Genomic DNA, 26,432 nt, shown 5'->3' on the forward strand with positions numbered 1-26,432 from the left:
GTTCTCAAGTTTCAAAAACCTCAGGCACAGGGGTACACACTTTCCACAATACTCACCTGCCTTGGTCTCTCACCCGCACTTCAAACAGACGGCTCCTGAAAACAGCTAAGATGGTATTCAGCAGGTGCCCTTTTATGCTTCCAGGCACCTGCCTATGATGTCATGGGCCATGTAAACCAATAGGATTGTCATTGTTTCACACATGCTTCAGACACCGGTCATGCTGGCTGCATTCCCTAAATGCTGCATTCCCTAAACACCGGTCATGCTGGCTGCCTCTCTAAAAAAATTAAACTGTGAGTTTAGTTACTTCAAAACAGTGATGTCATGGGCCATGTAAACCAATAGGATTGTCATTGTTTCACACATGCTTCAGACACCGGTCATGCTGGCTGCATTCCCTAAATACTGCATTCCCTAATATATATATATATATATTAGTATTCCTTAGCAAGGAGGAGGTGAAATCACTGTTTTGAAGTAACTAAACTCACAGTTTAATTTTTAGACGAATTTTTAGAGGCAGACGAACAGATGCACAAAATTTACACACTCACATTTAATCTCTCTCACTCTCTCTCTAAAAAAAAGTCATATTTCTATTGTAAAACAGTTGACTAATATTTAATGTTTTGCAACTTCTATCTTACTTAAATTTCTTCTTAATGCTGAACTGACGCTTCACACTGGAATTCGTGCTCTGCTTCTGTGAATGGTAATCCCTACCTACTTTGATTTCATTGGCTATGACGAGTGCTGTTAGACCCCTTGATATACACAATATCAAGGCTATTTACTATTAAAAGAGTATATATAGTACATACAATTAAATAGTCTAAATAGTACATAACTGCTATTTTGTGTTTAATCAGAGGGTCAAGTCTTCATGGTTGGACCAAATGTCACCTTAAATAAAATCCCACAACTTGACACAACAAATTCTTCTGTGGACATTGATCTCATTGTGATCGCCAAGAACAACAATGAAAGTATGTCAAATGTTTTAGTTTGATTTTAAAAATGTTGGAAGATCCATCATACCATTACCACTAAACTACCTTTAATTACTTTATTGGTTGCTGTTGTTCTTGTAACATATGGTATAATGTAAGTTTCCATTTCTGTTTCTGTCACACAGGATCAGCTGCTGTGGCTTTCATGAGCTACAGCACGATGGAGAATCTACTGAAGCCAGACTTCTTCAACACCTCAAATGACATGGTTAAAACCATGATGTCCACTGTGATCTCAGTTACTCTTCCCAAAACCAACAACACTAAACTCACCAAACCAGTCAACTTCACCTTCAGACACATCAGAGTGAGAGACTGAAATGTCTTTTTGTCGAACATCTGAAAACATCAAATATTCAGTGTTCTGATATTTTATGCCTGTTCGTTCTTGTTTTTGCAGGAGTTTGATCCCACCAGTTCTCTTTCCTGTGTTTACTGGAATATCAGCGAATGGATTGTAGATGGTTGTTCTGTTTTAAAGACCAACAGCAGCTACACTGTGTGTTCCTGTGTTCATCTGTCGACTTTTGCTCTCATCATGCAAACCAGCCGCCCACCAGAGGTACAAGAACATTTCTAGTGAACACTGAAGAACAACACAGGTTTGGCACTCATGTACTCTGACATGTTTTCTCAGAGCGACTCTCAACTGCTGGATCTGTTGAATCTGGTGTGTGTGATCGTGGGACTGGTGTTCTTCAGTTTGGCCCTGTTGACCTTTGCCCTTTGTCATTGGAGTCCTGGAGTGAATAATGTGGCTCGAATCAACATCTGCATCAGTCTTCTGTTGGCTCATCTTCTGTTCCTGCTCACACAGCATTTCCTGAACATCATACGGCCTCAGCAGGTGAGAATGATGAAGGAGCACTACAGCTCAGCACAGCCTCACTGAGAATCATCATAACCGTCTCTCATGGTCTCCAGGTGTTGTGTGCCGTGATCTCAGGCCTTCTGCACTTCCTCTTTCTCTCCGGCTTTGTGTGGATGTTCATTGAAGCTGTGATGCTCTTCATCTGTGTGAAGAACCTATCACAGATCAGCTCCAAAAAGAGGGAGGTGCTTAGCAGTGGATTCCTGTGTGTGATTGGATATCTGATTGCTCTGGTTGTGGTGTGTGTCTCTGTCGGTCTGGTTCCTGAAGGCTACGGCAGCGAACGGTGAGTTGCTGTTATTTTTTAGTTAATTTAGTTATAAGGAAATAAAGCAGCTCTGGACTTTTGTGAAATTCCCAACACCTGAAATGCCTTACAGACAAATTCATTCAGTTATTATATTTATTTTTCTCGAAACAGCTGCTGGATTAAAATCGATAAAGGCTTCATCTGGAGTTTTCTGGGTCCTGTTTGCGTCATACTAGCAGTAAACACATTTCTCATGACTTTTTTATATTAAAAGGAAAACAAGTTGATTAATTACTCTTGTACTTTACAGTCAAACACACTTCTCTTCATCAAGATCGTCATCAGTCTGAACTCAACTCTCAAAAGTCTCAATGCTGAAGTTTCACAGATGAAACAAACCAAGTAACATTATAATTTAATCACTCTATAGAAAACCACATATACTTAATAAAGACACAGTTCTTTGTCTGTTTCTCTGCAGGATTATGGTGTTTAAAACACTGGCTCAGTTTGTGGTTCTTGGTTGCCCCTGGATTCTGGGTTTCTTCACTAATGGTAGGAAGGAGCTGGAGATCCTCTTCCTGATCTTGAACTCCCAGCAGGGAACCTTCATCTTCCTGATCTACTGTGTCCTCAATAATGAGGTCAAACATCACTCAGTTTACATGTATAATCTGGATGTTTTCACTGAGGTCCATGTTCTTATTTTGGTGATCTGTGACTTTTAGAGTGGAATGTCAGAGGCAGTTTGTTTAAACTGTTACTTTTCTGTTGTCTTACTCTGACGGAATGAACCAAAACTATTCAAACATTTATTTAAAAAAAATGCAAATATAGTCTCTAAAAGCCTTTTTCTTACCTGTTTGTTCTAAACAAACTAATTCTTGTCCAGGTTAGGCAGCAGTACAAGAAATTCTTCAGATGTCTTTGTTGCATCAAACAACACTGATGACTACAACATCACATTCAAAAAGTAATAAATACTGTTTATGGGTCATTCATATACAGATTATTTTATAAAATAGAATCTATGGGTTTGGATGTTAAATGTCAGAGTTGTTGCTTCTTTATTAAAATGATAGAAAAACATGTTATTCAAGTGTCTTATTTTACCACTGTTAATACTACCGATGTAAAGCTGTTTCACCTCTGAACTGTTTAATTTAGTCTTCTTTAAAGGTGTCATCAGATGCAAAATTCACTTTTACATGTTGTTTGAACATAAATGTGTGTTGGCAGTGTGTGTACACAACAACCCTATAATGATAAAAATCCACCCAGTGCTTTTTTTTATATATATTTCCAATAATAATAACAATCACTTTCTCAGATCAGGCTGTTCTGAGATTACTGGCAGAATTACGTAGTTCTGCACAGGCCTCTCCCATGAGTGTTGACTGACACTGCCGTTTTAGTGTAGACCCGCCCTGAGTGAGCTGTGAACAGTCCGACCGCGATTGTTTCAATGCCAGAGCAGGGGTAGACAATCGCTTGTCTCCTAATTGATTGAGTTGTTCTGTTGTTGGATGTAATAATGTAATAGCAGTCGTTATTTGCACCCGACATTTGCACCCACTGAAGACGCAATGGATTACTTCCATTTTTGAAGGGAAGGCACCTCCCAATCTACCTAAATGTGTCTATGTTCGCGCGAATCATTCGTGATCCAGCTTCACCTACAGCCGAAGTGAGTATAAGGGTTTTTTATGAATATTGGCAAATCACCTTTCCTTATAATGTGCCAGTTAGCAAGTTTTGTGGCTAAATGCAGCTAAAAGAGCATTTAAAGGGGCATGCTCCAAACAGTTCACTTGCTGTGAACAGTGTTGTTTTTGACAAGGGTGTTGTTGTACACTACCACTGAGAAATTGTAACCAAACTATGTTGTAAACTTTTCATTAAGACCCAAAAGAATCATATCAACTAGGTATCCGATGTCCCCTTTAAATTATTTTGTTTGTTTGTTTGTTTTATACGGAGCCCCTTAAGAGACATGGTGGTGAAAAAAATCAGAGTGAGTGAAAAAAAAAATCAGGGTAGGAGGAAAAATATTTTTCAGATTTTTTTGCGTTCTCTCGCAAAACTTTGCGTTCCCTCGCAAAACTTTTGCGTTCTCTCGCAAAGATTTTTGCGTTCCCTCGCAAAACTTTTGCGTTCTCTCGCAAAACTTTTGCGTTCTCTCGCAAAGATTTTTGCGTTCCCTCGCAAAACTTTGCGTTCCCTCGCAAAACTTTCGCGTTCTCTCGCAAAACCAGTTGAGTTCGGACAATCACTATCTGTTAACTTTACAGCTTGTAGTGGTTCCTACATTGCACGTTCGCAATTGAGCGACTCATAGAGTTTGATTCTGAACTTGGACTCAAGTAGGCTATTATATAAATACATCAAGGCACGATTTTGGGACATTCTAAAATGTAAAACACTGTAGGACCAAGTTCAGTACATACCTTATATACCAGAATAGCTCAGTATATAAACGTAACCCGCTAAATTGCACGTTAAGCGTATCCCCCAGAAAGAAAACTTAACGGGATAATAGAGTATAAAAGGCCGAACTCGGTATATAGTTTGTTATACATTTTAAATGTAGGAAAGCAGGTAAGCCCCGAATATGAACAGAAAGCTCTAAATTGCATGTTAAGCCTTTTCCTCCCATAAAGAAAACGCGGCTTTATGAAGACGTTGATAAAAAAAAGACCAAATATGGAATTATTAAAAATATATCCAATGTACCTTAGCTTAATATAAGAAGACAATGATATAAAAAGCCAACATTTTATGTTTTATTAAAAATAGGCAATTAATGAAGTAATCCATTAAACTAGTGGTTCTCAAACGTTCCAGTAGGTGGCGGCATGTCACTGTCTTAATGAGCAAGGCGTCGCGTCATTCATTCATTCATTCATTCAATAACTAAGCAAATGGTTGTAGTTATGAATGGGTTATTAATCACGGACTCTCCGAATGGTTCAAAGCTGCAGATTAATTCAGAAAGGAAACACCCCTGTTGCTTGGAGACACGTCAGTTCTGTTGCGGATTTCGTTGGAACTATTATTATTTCGTTAAATATAACAAACATCATGTGTTTAAAATGTAGGCTACATTTAAAATGTCACTTAATATTACCCTTTTTGTTGAACTGCTATATAAAATAAATGTTGCATTTGCAGTCGTTTGGATATTGCATTCTCCTATTTTAAACATGAAAAACAATAACTCGCACAGGGTATTCTTCTGTATGGAAGACAGTTTTTATATTTTGTATATATATATTTTTACAGTTTTTATATTTCAGCTATTTGATCGCGCCGGCGCCTCGCAGCCTGTTCATTATTAAAATAATACACAGAATCACCCAAACAGATACAAAGTTACACTAGTCAGTTTAAATATTCTGTATTAGTCTGTGTCCTACAGCGTGAGCACCGGTCCAATCCACTGCGGCACATTTTTGTTCACTATGATTTTTGTCGATATTGGAACGTACAAAGGCCTGTTAATTTAATGGTTTAGCTGCAAATACATTGCGAATATGGAAACATTTGGATTTGTGCTGAAGGAGAGCAATACGTGATCCCATACTTTCAGTTTCGCTTTAAATTATTTATTTTAGTTTATTTATAGCTATAAGCTTATACATATTATTATATACTGCATTATATTATATTTATTCGTTAAAAATGAATAAGTTATAGTTTTTTTGGTTTTGGTTTTTGGTCTGTTCTGAAAACGGTTAAATTTAAAGGATTTGCTGTGGAGTGCGGCGAACTAAAATAGCCTAGGCTATGTGTGTTTATAATGTTGGTAATATAACACGCTGTAGGCCTGCTGGTAGTATTATTTCTGAATAAAATGGGACTAATAGGCTACGTGACTTATTTGTTTTATTTTTCCTTTCAAAAACTTATTTTTTTAAAAAAAAAAAACAAGCAGCAAACAAATTAACCATGGTTACTATACTTAAACCATTGTAACTACAAATACCGTCTTAATTCGTCCATTAGCTTCCCTTAAGCGTTTTCTGTATCCTAAAGGTTTTCTGTGGGGAGAAAAGACATAGCTAGTTGCATTTATGACTGCTTTATTGAGAGTAATGCTAAGGGTATTAATATTAAAATTTTTATTAGTATGAATAGCATTTATTAATACCGAATTGGGCCTCCGCTGTCACTGTTTTAGTACATTAATCCACATAGAGTTTTAGGATTTTCCCAAATCGTGCCTTAAACTATAAGCAATTAAATGACTGTATTTCTATAATAGGCCACTTGAGTTCAAGTTCAGTATAAAACTTATATGAACCGCCGTTGTGAACATAACTGAGCTGAGTAAACAGGAAGTGTTTGTCCGAACCCAACCGGTTTTGCGAGGGAACGCAAAAAACTTTACGAGAGAACGCAAAAGTTTTGCGAGGGAACGCAAAGTTTTGCGAGGGAACGCAAAAGTTTTGCGAGAGAACGCAAAGTTTTGCGAGGGAACGCAAATGTTTTGCGAGAGAACGCAAAAACTTTGCGAGAGAACGCAAAAGTTTTGCGAGAGAACGCAAAAGTTTTGCGAGAGAACGCAAAAAAATCTGAAAAATATTTTTCCTCCCACCCTGAATTTTTTTTCACTCACTCTGATTTTTTTCACCACCATGTCCCTTAAGGGGCTCCGTAGTTTTAATTGGTGGTGGGTGAAAAGCATATATTTACACTTTTTTTTTTTTTTTCAAAATAGTCACACATTAATATTTTCAAGTAAATGATGGCGAATTAATAAAACTCTAAACTCCTGAAAACTATTTAATGTGTGCATGGTAAAGGGAAATAAATGACTTCTATAGAATCCTACAGTTGTGTGAGATTAACAAATGAGCTAACAGGGAACGTTCCCAGAACATTCACCAACGTTCTTTAAAAGTTGTGTAAATGTTAGTACGAAACGTTATTAAAATAATGTTTTTGGAACGTTCTTATAACATTGTTAACGTTCTTGTAACATTGAGAGAAAACGTTCTCAGAACAACGTTCTTGGAACATTTTTAGGGCGTTATTAGTAATTAATGAATGTTCTTATAATGTTGATAGAAAACGTTCTTACAACAACGTTCTTGGAACGTCTTTAGGGCGTTATTAGTAATTAATGAATGTTCTTATAATGTTGATAGAAAACGTTCTTACAACAACGTTCTTGAAACGTCTTTGGGACGTTATCTGTACTTAATGAACGTTCTCCTAATGTGGAGAGAAAACGTTCTTACAACAACGTTCTTGAAACGTCTTTGGGACGTTACTTGTACTTAATGAACGTTCTCTTAAGGTTGAGAGAAAACGTTCTTACAACAACGTTCTTGAAACGTCTATGGGACGTTACTTGTACTTAATGAATGTTCTCATAATGTTGAGAGAAAACATTTTTAGCAGAACATTCTTAGAATGTTCCTGTAATATTATTAATATAGGCCAAATTGTAAAATATATTTAAGAATTATATATAGTAAATGTCATAGCCTGTGACATTCACTATACATAATTATTAATTGTGCTCATTATAAACAACAGTCTTGCTTGTGATTTTGATCAGTTATTCTATAATACAAAAAATTAAGATCTTTTTCATTTATTTAAAATTCAGGTGACATTTTATCACAATCTCCTTTTTTTTTTTCAAATGGCACAACAGTAACAAATGAAACCACACTGAAATAAGTTATTAATTTAACTTTTTTAACTGCATAAAAAATTTAACTGCAGTTTAAACGTGTACATGCACATAACATAGCATAACATAACATAACATAACATAAATAAATGAAAGTCTTGATTTTATATTAATTTAAAGAATATAATATTAAAATGACCACTCATTATAATAATAAAAATTGTACAGAAATCATTATCATCACTGTCCTGTTATATTACTGTGCAATGCCGCGAGAAAGTTTATGCATTTGATCATAGTCCCTTAAGACAAGTCATTTCACTCGACACCTCCCAGGCATGCAAGCGCAGCTCCTATCTCTTTGAATAAGGAAACATCAAATTCTGCAAAACTGTTCATTAAGCTTTCGATTAAATTTCATATTCGAAAACACATTAAATCTGACAACAACAGTCTTATAAGATTTATTTCTTATGTTCAAATACATTTAAAAAAGCTTTTTAATGCTAGACCATCCAATACACATGCGCAGTCATGAGCACGAGTTTTCAAACACTGCCTGTTTCTATAGGAACCGGAGCTTCTAACGGTCGCTGCAGTGACGTAATGAATTTACTAATCAACGACTGGCTCTTTCATTTAGAAGGCGGTACTTATTCGCCTTTACGGACACGTATGATGAGCACAAAACAAGTCTGTAACTGGTCGCCATTTTGTGAGGGTCATTCATTCGCGGTTCAATCAGTTATGGGGTGATTCTTGAATGATGTCTGTGTCTGTGCAACCAGAGTCGGTTTATTGTGTGTATTTAAATTGTGATGAAAGTCAGCATTTGATCGTCGTTATTCGCGGACGCACAAAACAACTTTGAACACACACATCACAAGAAACGGTAAGAGCCAGTGTTTTATTTTCATATTTAATGTTAAGTGTTAGCTTCGTTTAATTACCATTATTTAAAATAGAATATTTAGTCACCATAAAATGTATATCTCACCGATTATTTTTGCTATAGTATTTACAGTAAATTGGTGTAATACTGAGTGATTGTTTTGAGGTAAAATATATACATATATATATATATATATATATATATATATATATTATATATATTAAATTAATTCTAAGGCATCTTTTAATCTTGCAAATTATTATTTTGTATGTTCCAATCGATTTCTAATGTTCCCGCCCAAAATCCATCTGTAGTGTCGTCCTAACATTAAAACTGGTTGTGGACGCCATGCTTTCCTGAGAGGGTCCTTCGCGGCAGTTTGGTCGGTTAACGGTAAGTTCAGTTGATTTTGAAAATATATGCATGCCTTAATATAATTAGGAGCAGGACTTGCATGACACAAGCCTTAAAGCGTGCAAACAAAATGTTTTCTCTTTTGTGGTTTAGCTATTCCATTTTAATATCAAATACACTCAAAATTGTGTCAAAATGCTCATTAATAGTGCAGTCATGTAAATTAAGTCGGGTTTGTCTTACCTAAACAGTTGTTGAAAACCAAAGTTTGTCAGTTATCTGTGCTTTAGGCTTTAGTGACAGCAGCATAATAATCCTGCTACTGTCTAAATGTTAAAGTATCCTGCAGTCACCAATTCTATTACTTAAAACTCATTATATATTACTAGAATAGTTGTATTTTAACCAGATGAAACCAGATGATGGTTTTAAATCAGTTATTTCTATCTGTGTCAGCTTGAAATATCAGTTTACATTTCCATTCATTTTGCCATTAATTGTAATAATCCAATGAGATTTTTGTTTGCTCTACACAGATCTGATCTCATCATCATCCAGTCTGTCTGGAATGACATGAAGAAACAGAACGAGACAGAATAAATCCAGAAGATCTGTGGCAACGTCTTTAAGATGCTTCAAGAGACCTACCTGCGGAGCTACAGTACTGTTAAAAGTTTTAGACACTTGTGTGAAAATGCTGTAAAATGAGGATGCTGTCAAAAATAATGCCATAAATAGATCTTCTTTATCATTGAACTTCTATTAACTAAATTTAATTAACATTTGGTGTGACTATCCTTTGATTTTAAAGCAGCTTTTGCCCTAGGTGCACTTGTGCTTAGTTTTTCAGGTAGCTTTGCAGGTAGGATTCTTTAGAATCCAGTTCTTCTGGATTTAGTCTGTCTCAGTTTTTGTTTCTCTAGTCATTCCAGACAGACCCAATGATGATGAGATCAGATCTTTGTGTGGAGCACTGACTGTTGTCAGACTCACTGGACTATTACAATTACTAATGTAAACTGATATTTCCAACTGACACACTGCAGCAAAAAATAGAAATAACTGACTTAAAACCAATTTTTTTTTAGCTGCTGAAAATACTTGCGTTCTAATAATTTGGCCACCACTGTATATACATTATATTATATTTTTGTAGGTTTATCACCTAAGCCTCCTTGGAGGCAAAACACCTGGAGATGCCATCCGGATGGTGTTGCGAACAGTTGGAACAAACAGTGTTTGGTGTCAATACAGCATTAAAGGAAGGAATGGGGGAAGAGCTGGACATTGCGGCATGATCATTCGTAAGTATTACATTTTTAACTGACAGAATTAACACAAAGACATTACTCAGACCAAGCATCACCTATTCTTTTAAGAAATATTTCGGTAACACTTTCTATGAATCCCGTATTTATAATACATTATGATGGTATTCTTAAGGCATTATAATGAATGCATAATGCATTATAAAAAACCTTATAATATGTTATATCATCTCTTGAGTATTCATAAGAACAGTTTTAATGTATTATATTTTTTACTTATTTGTGGTTATAGTTTTTATAAGATTTTACTAAACCAAGACTTTGTAAAGGAATGTTAATTAAAAAAAAAAATGCTTGTTACTTACATGTTTCTTAAATTATGCCAAACTTCCTTTCTAGAGGCTTGCCAAAAGATGCATCCAAAAGTGCCAGTTAAGGTGTTAGAAGAGTTCATCTTGAAGTATGCTCCCCATCGTGAGTCAAGGGTGAGTCAAAACCCAGAATCATGACAAAAGTAATAAAATAAATGGTTCTACACAAATTGTTTTGTTTAAATAACACATTATCAATTCTAAAGGAAAAAAAAACTGCATGACAATTATACACTGTTTCGTTTCATTTTCACGATCATGCTACAAGTTCACAGAAACCAATAGGGGTGCAACAGTTCTCTGTAAAAACCCGAACCGTCCCGTTCTCCTCCCACGGTTCGGTGCGCACCAGGACTGCGGTTCAACTTTAATCTGACAACGCATCAGTAATATGTTTTATATAACAACACGTAAAACAAACAGGGTTCGGCTAATGTGTGTTTCTGTTGATGGATGCGCATTCTGGCTTACCAATACGTTACAACAACAGCGATTAAATAAAAAAAATTGTGGACAAACCATTCTTGTTCAATGCGAGTGCCGTATGCTGGAATATGAGCAGTCATTTATTCCGCCATCTCGCCGATGCTTATAGCGCTCGTGTGCAGGTGAGACCTGAACAGCACACATTGCTATCTTGATTTCAACTGAACTCATTTAAGCTTTGCCAGTTTCAACATATAAGAGCCATAAGACGCAAACTTGTGCGCAGTGAGAAGTGAGGAGATCTGTGTGTGTGCTCATCGGAAGCGCGCAAATCCGCACCTCAGAACACGCGCACATACTAAGCTCTTTTATTGTGTTTGAATGGACAAATTCACACAAATATTTGTCAAAATTCCCATCTTGGCAAGTATCCTAGCAGACATTGCCGGCTAAAGAAAACAAGCAGTAAGTCATTGATCTGTTCGTGCACGTATAACAACAATGGCGTCTGCATTACCACATCTGATCAAAACACCGAGTAAATCAGTAGGAAACGTATGCAGACTTTGTTCAGAGACCTTCAAAGCATCTAAAACTAACAAATTTAAAAAAATTATCTAAAAAAAAAAAAATTCTAAATGCTGGCAAAGGGTCGGCCGGGCTTGGAAAATAATACTTTTCCCAAATCCCGTCGGCAAACAGGCTAAAATATCTCTTTTTGTCTCCACTAAGTGCCTCAAACAAAACTCCTGGACATCTCTTTAAGAGTCTATGCCGTGAACCTCGCATACTTTTGAGAATCCTACGTTTAGCTGATCTTGATAAATGCTCATTGTCACTCATGTAAACACGACAGTTTTTCTTCTGCAATCACACGTCTGCGCTTTGTTTCCCGGCGGACCGAAAATAAACGCGACACTCGCGTCCCCCGGAAATCCGATAAAATTCAACCAATCAGATGACGACTTCGACATTCCTGAAGTGTTTCCAGTTAAGTGTACCATATGCATCAGACGTTTAGCCAACGTTCCGTGGGCGTGACGTCTGAGGCTGAGACTACACCTCACCTGACTGTAGCCCTAGTAATTCTGAAGACCTTGATTAGCTTTTTTAGGTGTGTTTGATTAGGATTGGAGAGTGGCCCTCCAGCATTCCCCACCCCTGATTAAGGATTACCTAAAATATTTTTTAAAAAAGATGTGATGAAAATGTATTATTTGAATGCTTATATTTTTGTAATCTGATGATGCTTCAGAAGACGTTTTTCTTAATGCTGCTGTTGTCTTTAAAAGTAGTGTATGCCAAGTCAAATGAGTTTGGCATCTACAGCATTTTGACAGCATTTACCTTATTTTCTGAGTTTTCATTTTGGGGTGTACTCTTTTACAGTGTTTTCTTGAACCGTCCTATTGTATAACTTTTTTTGTAAACTGGATTTGACTTTTGAGTGATTACATTTTTGTAGCACTTGCAGCACAGATCCTAATAAATGGTTTTGCATAGCCACACTAATGACTTCATAAGCATTTTGTAATAACACAATTTGTAACATCAGCCAATCTGTTTACTTTACAGATGGAGTGTGAAGAGACAGGCCATGGACCACAGTTCCCGCAGTGATAGTTTTTCAGCACCCACACACAATTCAGAAGTTCTCACTGATTAAATGTTAATATGATAGTTTACGTTTACCTGTGAAGTTGTCCTTGTCATGAATATTAAACTAAATGTAAAACTTTTTTACATGATAGGCAATTTTCACTAATCTGTTTAATCTGTTAATGAGGTTTTTTTTGAAAGTGTGCATCTTTATTAATTAAAATACCTGAAATGCCTGCAATGTGCTTGTATCTGGAATGTTGTAATAATGATGTTGAAAGATGATGTTGCAACACTGCTAATCTTAAAATAACATTTTATTAAACTATACTTTGTAAAGTTCCAAATAATTGTTTTTAGAACTTTGTATTTTTAGTAAAATGTGGGTAATGTTGTAGGAATGTTATGCTCACAATAAAATAACGTTCTAGTAACGTTAAGCAAACTGGACATTTTATTGTTCTTGGAATGTTCCAAATAAACGTTCATAGAACGTTATATTTTTAATGAAATTTAGGTTGCAAGAACATTGTAGGAACGTTATGCTAACCATAAAATAACGTTCTAGTAACGTTAAGCAAACTGGACATTTTAACGTTCTTGGAATGTTCCAAATAAACGTTCATAGAACGTTATATTTTTAATGAAATTTAGGTTGCAAGAACATTGTAGGAACGTTATGCTAACCATAAAATAACGTTCTAGTAACGTTAAGCAAACTGGACATTTTAACGTTCTTGGAATGTTCCAAATAAACATTCATAGAACGTTATATTTTTAATGAAATTTAGGTTGCAAGAACGTTGTAGGAACGTTATGCTAACCATTAAATAACGTTATAGTAACGTTAAACAAACTGGACATTTCCACGTTTTTGGAACATTCCAAATAACGTTCCCACAACCAAAACAGAACGTTAGCAAAACGTTCCCAGAACAAAAATTTGTTAGCTGGGTACCTCCCTAACACATCTACTGCTTACACAAACGTTGATCACACTTCAAACAAAACAAAACTATAAGAAACAGAAAAGATTAATTCATCGATTACCTGGGTCTTTAGTCAATGATTCGCTCACCTCGCCTCTTATCCGACAGTTTTTCGGGTTTGAGTCGTTCGTTCGTCACGTGACAGCCCAATAAGCTAACCCTATGCAGTGTGAGCCGGAAAGAGAATTGATTAGTTCATCTTTTGAGTCTTCGGGTTTGAGTCGTTCCTTCATCACGTGACAGCCCAATAAGCTAACCCTATGCAGTGTGAGTCGGAAAGAGAATTGATTAGTTCATCTCTCGAGTCTTCGGGTTCGAGTCGTTCGTTCATCACGTGACAGCCTCATAAGAACGAAAGACTCGAAAAACCCGAAGACTCGAAAAAGGTGAACTAATTCCAGTACAGAACCTAATAGGATGTTGCACATGCGCGACTGAACGAATCACTCCCCGAGACGACTCATTCATCCCGAGTCACATTAAAGATTCGTTCAAAATGAACTAATCGTTCAAGAACGACCCATCACTAATATGAACCCTCTGGGATCTGAGGGTGTTTTGGGGCCCTGGAGAAGTTTTGACATGCCCTGACATTTGTGCTTTTTCCAGTATCTTAAAAACATATTAATGGCTAAAGTCTGTTCACACTATAATCAGCACAAACTACAATAATATGCAAACAACATATGCAAACAACATTAATGCACATGTTTGTGTTTTTGAGAAAACAAAGTTTATTTGTGGTTAGTGAAAAACAATTTTTTTTCACTGAAATAAGGCCATGAAACACATTCAGAACATTAGTTCACTAGACTTTTGAGAACTGGATGTGGTAGGGTTTGTTGTGGCAAAATCAAACTGACTCTCCCCAAAGTATGAGACAAACTCAGTCAAATGCCTTTTATTAGTTTATTCTTTGCAAAGAAGATCAGAGAGTCATACAGAAACACAGGTTGCTGCAGAGTGCGACCAAGAAGGGAGGGTCACTCCAATTTATATCTCTTCCCTAGCCTTAAAGGTTACATATCCTAAACGGTAGCTTTCCACACATAGTAAGAGTCAGATAAATACATTCTCTACATTCTACATGTCATACTCCCAAGAATCAGATCTTTATATTTAGGGCCCTAACACCCTTCTCTTATGCCATTCTTATAGCAGGTTTAAATAAAGCAGACCCTTACACAATATTCCCATGAGCACATAGATGAGTAAAATTATTTTTTCTTTCACAGGTTTTTCTACAAGATGATGTGAAAATCATCTCATGCACTCTTTTACAGAAAACAATATATTAATTTAAATTTTCTAAGACATTTAAATTTAAATTTGTGATCGAAAGGGAATATGCAAGGAATTGACAATGGCTATGAATATTTAGTTATTCACACCTGAGTGACAAAAGGCCCTCCCATAATGGCCTATCAGTGAGACTATGACTGTCAGGTAGAAACAATGTAAGAAGATTCACCGCAGAGCAGGGAGCAGGGATCTGAAGATCCCACGGCAGAGCAGAAGGCCACCAGGTCGAAGCAGACGAAACAGAAGACCACCGGGTCAAAGCAGACAGAACAGAAGACCACCACGGTGGAGCAAACGGAGCAGGAGACCAGCAGGCCAGCCAGACTTATCAGGAGACCATGGCAGAGACTGAGACCTAGGGAAAGCAGAGATAGACAACACAGACAGAGCATTCACGGCCCCAAGGCCCGAGGCAGGAAATGTAAAGAGTTGATTAACAGGTCTCCTTAGCCATGACAGACTGGGCTGACAGTTCAGGTCAGTTCAGGACAGGACAAGAGCTCACGAACAGCCTCTGCAGCTGGGTTGAAACAGGACGATGGTTCATTGCTGGTCTCCGTGGTCAGCTCAGAATAGAAAGAGAGTTCATAGACACCCTCTATGGCTGGGTCGAGATGGGACATGGGTTCATGGGCTGGGAGTGTATCGCTGGGTGCCACCACCGAGCAGGGAGCTGAAGCAGATGTCCCCGTTTCATGAGGTTCTGCAGCATAAGCCTCCAACTCTAGGGAAACTGAGGTGGGTATCATTAACTCTGAAGACACAGCAGAAAATGCTGCTGCTTTTGGAGGTTCTGCAGCATAAGCTTCCCCCTCTAGAGACTCACAGGTGGTGTACACGGCCCAGACACACCATAAAGTGATTCCTGTTATGGGAAGCGCTGCAGACGGGGGAATGTGGGACAGTCAGCTGAGACGTGACGTGACTGTGGGATGGCAGCAGTGACATGACAGGGTTGTTGTTGCCTCCATTTTGTGATTGTGCTCCGCTGTCGCCGCCATTATGTGAACGTGCTCCGGTGGGGCCACCATTTGATGAGCGGGTTTAATCACTGGAGTTGCAATCATTATATTAGAATGTCCTGGAGCTTGCGGCTACTAAACTTCATGACCACCATTACCACAATGTCGCGTTCCTTCTCCGTGACACCCACAGTAAAAGTGGAACTGATAGACAACAAAGCATAAAGTGAATGAGTGATGAACGCAGACCCTCGCAAATAAGCTTGGACTTTAGCGCCTGAATAATGCCCTCACAGAAAAATTCTATCAAAGTACAGTCTGGCAGATCAGAGTAATAAGCGATGTCCAGATACTCTTGAATATAGTCCAGAAGTGATCATGTGCTGTGCTCAAGGGCTAATAACTGTGTTCATACCTATACCAATGTCCGCATTAAAAGCTGCTGGATCCTTGTGTGGCCGAGTATTCTGTTATGGAGCAAACGAGACGTGAAGTGGGCAGATCCAAGTGCAAAGCTTTATTCAGAGACATGGTCAAAAACAGGCAGGGTAGAACACCAGCGAACAGATATTACAGGCAAGACACAAAAGTAATCCAACCTTTGTACAGAAACCTCATCACTTGATTGGCTACTGTCAGGTGTAACAGCCGTGCCGGTGCACGCTCACAGGATGGCGGCGACGGCGGAGCCCGTTCACAAAATGGCGGCGAAAACAGAGCTCCGTCACGTCACAGCTGCCATACAAGAGCCATTTAAAGTTACAGTTACACTCCCTGAGTCAAGTCAAGTTTCCAAGTCAAGTCAAGTTGCAGCTGTGTTTCCTGAGTCAAGTCAAGTTTCCAAGCCAAGTCAAGCTACGGCTGCTGTTCCAGTGTAAAGTCAAGCTACGGTCCTTGTTCCTGTGTCAAGTCAGGTTAAAGCTGTGTTTCCTGTGTCAAGTCAAGTCAGAGCTATCGCTCCTATCTCAAATCAAGTTACAGCCATCTTTCCTGAGCCAAGCACTGTCAAGATGGCTGTCACGCCAGAGCCACTGCACAAGATGGCTGCCACGCCAGAGCCACTGCACAAGATGGCTGCCACGCCAGAGCCACTGCACAAGATGGCCGCTGTCTCCAAGCCACTCCACAAGATGACCGCCATTCCTGAACCTGTGGTCAGCACCCGGACGCCACCTGTGGTCATGATGGCCCACGTGCTGGACTCACCCCTAATGACGGTATGGGCAGCTAAAATGGCGCTCCTTCATGCCGCGGCGGCTACCCCTGGGTCAAGTCAGGCTTCCAAGTCAAGTCAAGACACAGAGTCAAGTCAAGACACACAGTCAAGTCAAGACACAGCTGTCGTTCTCCACGAGTCAAGCCAAGTCACAGCTGTTCCCCACGAGTCAAGTCACATTACGGCTGTTGTTCATGAGTCAAGTCCCGTTACAGCGGATTTCCATGAGCCAAGCCAGGCTACAGCAGATCCTCATGAGCCAAGTCAAGTTGCTGCTGTTATTCCAGAGCCAAGTCAAGCTTCAGTCGCTGCTCCAGAGTCCAGTCAAGCTTCCAAGTCCAGCAACGTCAAAGCGGTCGTTCCTGTGTCAAGCAACGTCAAGGCAGTCGTTCCTGAGTCAAGCAACGTCATAGCTGTGGTTCCTGAGTCAAGCAAGGTAACAGCCGTGGTTCCTGAGTCAAGTAAAGTCAATGATCTTCACAAGCCAGTTCAACTCACCGCTGGTCTTCACGTGTCAGATCAAGTCACTGCTGATCTCCATGAGCCAAGTCAAGTCACCGCTGATCTCCATGAGTCAAAGCAGTTCACTACTGATCTTCACGAATCAAGTCAAGTCACAGCCAATCTCCACGAACCAAGTCAAACCACAGCTGATCTTCATGAGCCAAACGAAGTTATTGCTGCTGCTCCAGAGCCAAGTCACGTCTCGTCTGACCTTCCAGAGCCCCGTCACGTCTTGTCTATCTGTCCAGAGCCTCACCATGTCTCGTCTGACGGCCCAGAGTCCAGTCACGTCCCGCCTGACGGCCCAGAGTCCAGTCAGGTCCCGCCTGACAGCCCAGAGTCCAGTCACGTCCTGCCTGACTGCCCAGAGTCAAGTCATGTCCCGCCTGACGGCCCAAGTCACGTCCCGCCCGACGGCCCAGAGCCCCATCACGCCTCGTCTGATGCTAGAACAAACACACCTGAAGCAGCTAATTAGGATCTCAAGGAGCCCTTGATAATTACAGACAGGTGTGTTTGATTAAGGTTGGAACTAATCATGGAACAGATCATGCTCCTCAAGCAAGGTGAGCGATCAGTTGAAGAGTATGTTCGGGACTTTTACGCATTAGTACATCAGACTTCCATGAGCGATCTGTGTCTGATGATATTTTTCCGTGGAGGGCTCTCTGAACCTTTTGGCTCCTTAATGCCATTGTATCAGCCCCATTGGATTATAAGCCAATACCTGAATATTGCACTCCAGATCAGCGGTTCCTCGCTCACTGTGGGTGTCGCGGGGAAGCAACGCGACATCGCGGCAACGCCGGCTGTGCAACCCGCCCGTGTAATGGCAGCCGTGCCGGTGCACGCTCACAAGATGGCGGCGACGGCGGAGCCCGTTCACAAAATGGCGGCGAAAACAGAGCTCCGTCACGTCACAGCTGCCATACAAGAGCCATTTAAAGTTACAGTTACACTCCCTGAGTCAAGTCAAGTTTCCAAGTCAAGTCAAGTTGCAGCTGTGTTTCCTGAGTCAAGTCAAGTTTCCAAGCCAAGTCAAGCTACGGCTGCTGTTCCAGTGTAAAGTCAAGCTACGGTCCTTGTTCCTGTGTCAAGTCAGGTTAAAGCTGTGTTTCCTGTGTCAAGTCAAGTCAGAGCTATCGCTCCTATCTCAAGTCAAGTTACAGCCATCTTTCCGGAGCCAAGCACTGTCAAGATGGCCGTCACGCCAGAGCCACTGCACAAGATGGCTGCCACGCCAGAGCCACTGCACAAGATGGCTGCCACGCCAGAGCCACTGCACAAGATGGCCGCTGTCTCCAAGCCACTCCACAAGATGGCCGCCATTCCTGAACCTGTGGTCAGCACCCGGACGCCACCTGTGGTCATGATGGCCCACGTGCTGGACTCACCCCTAATGACGGTATGGGCAGCTAAAATGGCGCTCCTTCATGCCGCGGCGGCTACCCCTGGGTCAAGTCAGGCTTCCAAGTCAAGTCAAGACACAGAGTCAAGTCAAGACACACAGTCAAGTCAAGACACAGCTGTCGTTCTCCACAAATCAAGCCAAGTCACAGCTGTTCCCCACGAGTCAAGTCACATTACGGCTGTTGTTCATGAGTCAAGTCCCGTTACAGCGGATTTCCATGAGCCAAGCCAGGCTACAGCAGATCCTCATGAGCCAAGTCAAGTTGCTGCTGTTATTCCAGAGCCAAGTCAAGCTTCAGTGGCTGCTCCAGAGTCCAGTCAAGCTTCCAAGTCCAGTCAGGCTTCCAAGTCCAGTCAAGCTTCCAAGTCCAGTCAGGCTTCCAAGTCCAGTCAAGCTTCCAAGTCCAGCAACGTCAAAGCGGTCGTTCCTGAGTCAAGCAACGTCATAGCTGTGGTTCCTGAGTCAAGCAAGGTAACAGCCGTGGTTCCCGAGTCAAGTAAAGTCAATGATCTTCACAAGCCAGTTCAACTCACCGCTGGTCTTCACGTGTCAGATCAAGTCACTGCTGATCTCCATGAGCCAAGTCAAGTCACCGCTGATCTCCATGAGTCAAAGCAGTTCACTACTGATCTTCACAAATCAAGTCAAGTCACAGCCAATCTCCACGAACCAAGTCAAACCACAGCTGATCTTCATGAGTCAAACGAAGTTATTGCTGCTGCTCCAGAGCCAAGTCACGTCTCGTCTGACCTTCCAGAGCCCCGTCACGTCTCGTCTATCTGTCCAGAGCCTCACCATGTCTCGTCTGATGGCCCAGAGTCCAGTCACGTCCCGCCTGATGGCCCAGAGTCCAGTCACGTCCCGCCTGACAGCCCAGAGTCCAGTCACGTCCTGCCTGACTGCCCAGAGTCAAGTCACGTCCCGCCTGACGGCCCAGAGTCAAGTCACGTCCCGCCTGACTGCCCAGAGTCAAGTCACGTCCCGCCTGACGGCCCAAGTCACGTCCCGCCCAACGGCCCAGAGCCCCATCACGCCTCGTCTGACCACCCAGAGTCAAGTCACGCCTTGTCTGAATGCCCAGAGCCTTGTCACATCAGGTCTACTAGTGCGAGGGCGGTCACCATTCTCAGTATGTGGGCCGCACACTACACTCCAAAGGTCACGTCTGTTCACAAGTCCGCCCCGGAGGTCACGTCTGTTCACAAGTCTGCCCCGGAGGTCACGTCTGTTCACAAGTCCGCCCCTGAGATCACGTCAGATCTCAAGCCTGCTCCAGAGCTCCCGTCTGATCTCAAGCCTGCTCTAGAGCTCCCGTCTGATCTCAAGCCTGCTCCAGAGGTCCCGTCTGGTCTCAAGCCTGCTCCAGAGGTCCCGTCTGGTCTCAAGTCTGCTCCAGAGGTCCCGTCTGGTCTCAAGTCCGCTCCAGAGGCCTCCCCTGTCGGAGAAGCTGCGCCAATGCCTCCAGAGGTGTCAGCGCCAGCTGTAGAACCTCTTATGGAGGGGGCGTTAACCTCAAAACTCTCTGCTTCTCCCTTTTTTCTGTCTGTCTCCTCTGTCCCTGCTCTCCCCAGGTCCCAGCCCATGATGCGGGTTCCTGCTCAGCCCTGGAGGGCCCTGGCGCCTCCTGCTCTGCCTCCGGTTCCACCCTGGAAGGCCCCGGCGCCTCTTGCTCAGCCTCCGGCTCCACCCTGGAGAGCTCCTGCACCTCCGGCTCCGCCTCCTGCTCCGTCCTGGAGGGCTCCTGAGCCTCCTGCTCCGGCTCCGCCCTGGAGGGCTTCTGCGCCTCCTGCTCCGCCCTGGAAGGCTTCCTCCCTACCGGTTCTGCCTCAGTCTCCTGGCCCTCCCACCGCTCCCTGGACTGTTTGCTGTTGGAGCATCTGGAAGCTGCTCCTTGGGGGGGGGGGCTATGTCACGAATCTGGTCGGTGTCCCGCTGTCCGCTCACCACCAGATGTCACTCTCACCCCATCATCACACTCTGACTGTTGTACCACACCCCGGACTACATCTCCCGTCATGCATCACGCTGATTGCGTCAACACATGTGACCAATCAGCAGCACCATAAAAGCCCCGGTCTTTCCCCATGCTAGTCACAGATTGTTGATAGTGTTTCTCCCATTGTTTAGCGTTCTCTGGTTTCTAATTCCTTGTGTTTTTGATTCCCTTGCCTGGCTCCCCGTTTTTCGACTGATCGCCGCCTGCCTTCGGATTATCGCTCGTTATAAAGGACTATTCTCTTTCATCTCGCCTCTGACACTCCTGTTACCGTTGATTTGACCCTGCCTGTATGACCATGTATCTGTCTCGTTCCTATAATAAAGGCTCGCAAATGGATCCGCTCGCCTCTCGTCCGTTACTCCCTGTTACAGTTACGTTATGTGTTTTGTTGCTGTTGTATTTTGTTTTTATGTTTTTCAGTTCTTCCTGTGTTTTGCGTCATTAGATTGCCACTGATTTGCCAGTTGCGGTGCCGCCTGTCAGCGGTTATTGGACGCTCAGCTGGCGGTCTTTTCTTTAAAATGCCTCTTCCGCTATCCAGAAGGCGGCTGATGCAACTTCGGGCCGGTCGCGCTGCTCTAGCCTCCTCGTCAACCGCCAGACCAAAGACTCTTTTTTCATTTGTGTTAAAGTCATTGTTTATACTTAGTATGTGATTATTGTAGGAGAGACCAGCTCTTTTGTTTCCATTTGTTCTCTCTGTTTTTCGTTAAGAGTAGTTTAGGTAAGGTTTTTGTATTTAATTTTTCTTTTATTTTGTTAGGTTAATTATGTTGACTTTTATTTTCTAGTTTGATTCTGTTCGTTGTTTTGGGCCTTGGGTCTCTCTGAAGTCCAGAATCACCATGTGGCTGTTCTTCTTTATATCTTTAATAAATGTCAATCATTAATTTATGGTATTTTCGTTTGTTTTGTTCTTTTTGTGTGTGTTTGGTCTGACAGTTTGATGAGGGTCTTTTTTTTTTTTTTTATTATTGTGTCTTACCCCTAGAGGACGTAATACAGTTGTACTGCATTTCAGATTTATCACAACTGCTTAACGTTACCTCAGTAATATGCTGGACGCTTAAAATGATACTCTCAGCAACAAGTACACCACAATTAAATGTTAATAAACAGTTATGCAGAAAATGTTGAATACAATGGTTCCGACATTCATTTGCCAAACAAGCCAGACAGCAGCTAAGTTAACGTTGCAGCTTATGTGACATTTAACAAAAAATAATTTACCACAGAAGTGTAAAAGCGCTTCCCCAAACCCGAAATCTGACTTTAAAATGAAACTATCTATCTGCATCTAAACTTCTTAAAGGGATAGTTCACCCAACAATGAAAATGTTGTTTATCTGCTTACTGTTACGCCCCTGTGGACTGTTTTGTTGGTTTTGCTCTTCTGTGTCCTTATTTGTTCTTTCCTGTTCCATTTCTTGTTAATGTCATCATTGGTTAATTACTCACACCTATCCGTGTTTAATTAGCTACTATATATAAGTTTGTTTCAGTTCCTTGTTTCTTGTCCATTCTTAATGTTAGTTTGCGTCGTGTTGGCATGTATTTTCCCTGCTGTTCCAGTTTGTTCCTGTTCCCGTTTTGGATTATTCTATTAAAGCACATTTTCATTATTTCCTCATTCCTGCAACTCCTTCCCACACACGACCCTGACAGAAGAACGGACCATCAAACAAACAAGCTAAAATGTTCGGGGCTGAGGAGTTCCTGTTTAATATTCAGTAGGCGGACAGGCCTTTTACATCTGGTGAGCGATTCTGTGATTAACGCATGCTTTTAGATGGGGCTAAAAGATGATCAGTTGTTTTGTTCCGTGACTCCTGACGACTGCCACAAACCTGTAGCGGATTTTATTAACTATGTCCTTGCTCTAAGTTACTCTGAGTTCTATGTCGATGTGGAGGATTCTAATCGTCCCCCCATCCGAAAGCACGCGGACATTCCAGCTCACCACCAGCCAGCGTCCTCCACCTGCTGCTCCAATAAGCTTACCCCCTTCGTTCCTCCTTCACTTTCCCCAGTCCTCCAGAGGTCCTCCCTCATCCTCAGCCCAGAACCTGTGGCCCGCTCATGGACTCCGACCGTGGCACCATGCTCAAGTCGGCCTGCCGCCGCTCCACGCTCAAATCGGCCGGCCGCAGCTTCGCGCTCAAGTCAGCCTGCCACCACTCCGCGCTCTAGGCCACCGGCCTCTAATATGGCAAGCCAGCTATATATTGAATGCAGTATGGACCTGGTGATCCCCAGGGGTGTTCATTTCTCTGTGTTCTCTCCTTCGTCTCCGCTGGTCCCGTCCAGCCCTCCCACGTCTCCGCTGGTCCCGTCCAGTCCTCCAGAGCCCGCGCCGCCAGAGCGCCTTTCAGAGCCCATGCCACCAGAGCACCCTCCTGTGCCAGCGCCCTCCTGTGCTGTACTCATGAACTGTGTGTTCCGTCATGGCCACCTGGACTGTATACTCGGCCAGGGCTCCCCGAGCTCCTTGATCCGCCTGATCCGCCATGGCCGCCTGGACTGTATACTCGGCCATGGCTCCCCGTGCTTCCTGATCCCTGACCCACCATGGCTTCCAGGACTGTATTCTCCGCTGTGGCTCCCCGAGCTCCCCGATCTCTTCTCGCTGAGAGCAGTTCATATTCCTGGGCATATCAACTTGGGGGCAGACATCCTGTCGAGGCAGGGGCTAAGGCCCGGGGAATGGATGCTTCACCCAGAGGTGGTGAAGCAGGTTTTGAGAGTTTTTGTCCAGGCTCAGGTGGACCTCTTTGCGACTTGAGAGACATTGCAATGTCCCCACTGGTACCACTGGGGATGGATGCCATGGTACAGATGTGGCCGAGGCCTCGTCCGTACGCATTTCCCCTGATTGCTTTGCTCCCAGGAGTTCTGGAGAGAGTGTGCCATTTTTCCCCTGGCCAGAGTTGTGGAAGTTGTGGGTGTGGCCCCTGAGGGGGCACACCTCATAGCTTCTGGTCTCTCAACTGAGGTTGTTGAGACCATCCTCCAATCCAGAGCTCCCTCAACAAGGAAACTGTACGCCCTGAAGTGGAAACCTTTCACTTCATGGTGTGGAGACCGCCAGCAGGACTCTGGCTGCCCAGTTGGTACAGTGCTGGGGTTTCTGCACGATCGGTTCTCCACAGGGTTAGCCCACTCCACCCTGAAGGTCTACATGGCGGCTATTTCAGCCTACCACGCCCCTCTGAGTGGCTCCTCAGTGGGTAGGAACCCCCTCGTTACACGTTTCCTCCACGGTGCACTGAGGCTGAGGCCTCTGGCCAGGTGTAGCTTTGCTAAGTGTGGTTGGGATGCTATTCCATAGCCTCGAGTCCTCTGATCCCCCCCCCTCCCTTCTTGGGGGTCAAGGCTCTCTTCTCTGAAGCTGGCTTCAGAATGCTGTGGAATGTCCACCCCTTTGACTTTAAGGTTCTTACCTGGACTTGTGCCACTCCTGGCTCTTTTTCTCTCACCCTAGCTGTGCTCTTCCACATTAGGCAGGGACTTGAAGTCTGCGTCTCGGGCCATACTTCTGGCATCCCTGCAGCGCTTGCTTCTCTATTCAGAAGCTGCCGGCTGCACACACTGCACGTGCTTTTAAGCTTCCTGGTCTCTACGTCACCCTGCCTGTGACGTCTTGCTTCTCCATTGGACTGTATGCACATGTGTTTCAGAGCATGGTCACGCTGGAGGCATTCCCATAGCGTTTCGACGCAGCGTCTCGTTCCCTCGGGGAACCATGGTTACATACGTAACCTGAGACATTTCTACTCATTGCTATTGTTGTGACTCCGCCAGTATCATGGCAAATAATGCATCTTGTCCTGCCAAAAATGCAAAATGTAAATCCTGTGCAAAGACTGGCCATTTTGCTAAAGTATGCAAATCCAAAGAAAAGACAGTCAATGAACTTGCTGTGCCAGAAGTAACTGTACCTAGTTTGCAACATAATACAGAAAAACAGGCAAAGCTTACATGCACTGTTGAAATAACTGCACAAAATAATCAGAGCTGTGCTCTAGACCTACTTATTGATACAGGCTCAGCAGTATCTATGCTTCCTGAGTGTGTTTACAAGACAAAGCTCTGCAAATGCCCACTCACTAAACACAGACTGCAGTTGGTCACATATTCGACAAGAAAAACTGACAGTCATTGGATGTCTGAAAGTGGATGATTCTTATCAGAGCACAGCTGCATCATCAGAGATATACATTGTTGAAACAAGAACGCCCATTCTAGGAATGGACCTAGTGACAGCATTGAATCTGCAGATCTCCGGTGGTCAGCTTTTGCCAGTAAATCAGCCTACCTGTGCGATGCTTCAGTCTTCAGCGGAGGCAGCTGTTGAGCAATCTACAGACTTTGGATGTGCAAAAGGATTTGTCCATAAAATGAAGATCCAGTCAGAGGTCAGACCAGTTCAACAAAAAAAGAAGATTACCACTGTCTGTCCGTGATGCATTGTCGGCAGAGCTTCACTACCTAGAAAATCATGGAATCATCAAGAAAATTGACTCCTCTGAATGGTTATCTCCTATAGTAGTCACAGGAGGTACACGGATGTGTATAGACCTGCGGGAACCTAACAAAGCAGTCGTGGTAGACAGCTACCCACTTCTACTGATTTAAAATATTTTATCTGAACTGAGAGGTGCCTTGTTGTTCTTCACCCTAGATTTGAAACATGTGGACCATGAAGTTGAACTGCACACAGATAGTCATGATTTGACTGCTTTTGTGACACATGATGACCTCTAGAGTTTCAAGGTACCTTATGCCTTAGTTCGGTGCCAGCAGCCTTTCAGCAAATGATGTGCACCATCCTACAAGGCTTAAAATGTGTACAGTGCTACCTTGATGATGTAATAATTTTCGGCTCCACACAACAGGAGCATGATGAAAACCTGAAAGTTGTCTTGCAGAAAATACATCAGTCTGGACTGAAACTGAATGTTGACAAATGTTGTCTTAAACAGACTACACTGCAGTTTTTAAGTTACACGTTATCCCCAGAAGGTCTTCTTCCTGATGACATTCACATCAAAGCAATCCTGAAGGCTCCAGCACCAAGTGATGCACCCAGTCTGTGGTCCTTCCTGGGCCTTACCACATGGAACAGTAAATTTGTGCCAAACTACACAACAGTGGTTGAGGCACTCAGAGCACTGTTGCGCAGAGACAATGCATTTTCATGGCCCACCACTCCCTAAGCCAGTTTTGATAAAGTAAAGCACATGATTGTAAACAATTCTGCTTTAGCCCTGTTTGACCCCAGACTGCCAACTATTATTTCCACAGATGCTTCACATTATGGCTTGGGAGCAGTCCTTACACAAATGACAGAGAAGGGGACAG

At 42.4% G+C, this 26,432-nt stretch overlaps 1 protein-coding gene and 1 long non-coding RNA gene across 5 annotated transcripts; both read left to right on the forward strand.

Annotated features, from left to right (window-relative positions):
- Window positions 1-872: 872 nt before the first annotated feature.
- On the forward strand, window positions 873-3,083 carry LOC127160145 (adhesion G protein-coupled receptor E3-like; the record flags this gene model as incomplete). Its single annotated transcript, XM_051102796.1, has 9 exons — window positions 873-989; window positions 1,139-1,320; window positions 1,414-1,575; window positions 1,651-1,860; window positions 1,938-2,170; window positions 2,306-2,372; window positions 2,445-2,536; window positions 2,616-2,778; window positions 3,027-3,083. Coding segments are annotated over 9 exons (1,283 nt in total), but the record flags the coding sequence as incomplete, so codon positions are not given.
- Window positions 3,084-8,090: 5,007 nt separating this feature from the next.
- On the forward strand, window positions 8,091-13,644 carry LOC127160143 (uncharacterized). Of its 4 annotated transcripts, none has more exons than XR_007826655.1 (7): window positions 8,091-8,670; window positions 8,985-9,063; window positions 9,561-10,038; window positions 10,181-10,328; window positions 10,692-10,777; window positions 12,665-13,342; window positions 13,480-13,644. It is a non-coding gene; the product is annotated as an uncharacterized LOC127160143 (long non-coding RNA). The 4 variants fall into 4 exon arrangements; XR_007826652.1 differs by having other exon boundaries at window positions 9,561-9,685; XR_007826654.1 differs by having other exon boundaries at window positions 9,561-9,685; window positions 12,665-13,205.
- Window positions 13,645-26,432: the final 12,788 nt, after the last annotated feature.

This window comes from Labeo rohita, unplaced genomic scaffold (genome assembly GCF_022985175.1).
Source record: "Labeo rohita strain BAU-BD-2019 unplaced genomic scaffold, IGBB_LRoh.1.0 scaffold_293, whole genome shotgun sequence".
In the NCBI taxonomy this organism is placed as follows: Eukaryota; Metazoa; Chordata; class Actinopteri; order Cypriniformes; family Cyprinidae; genus Labeo; species Labeo rohita.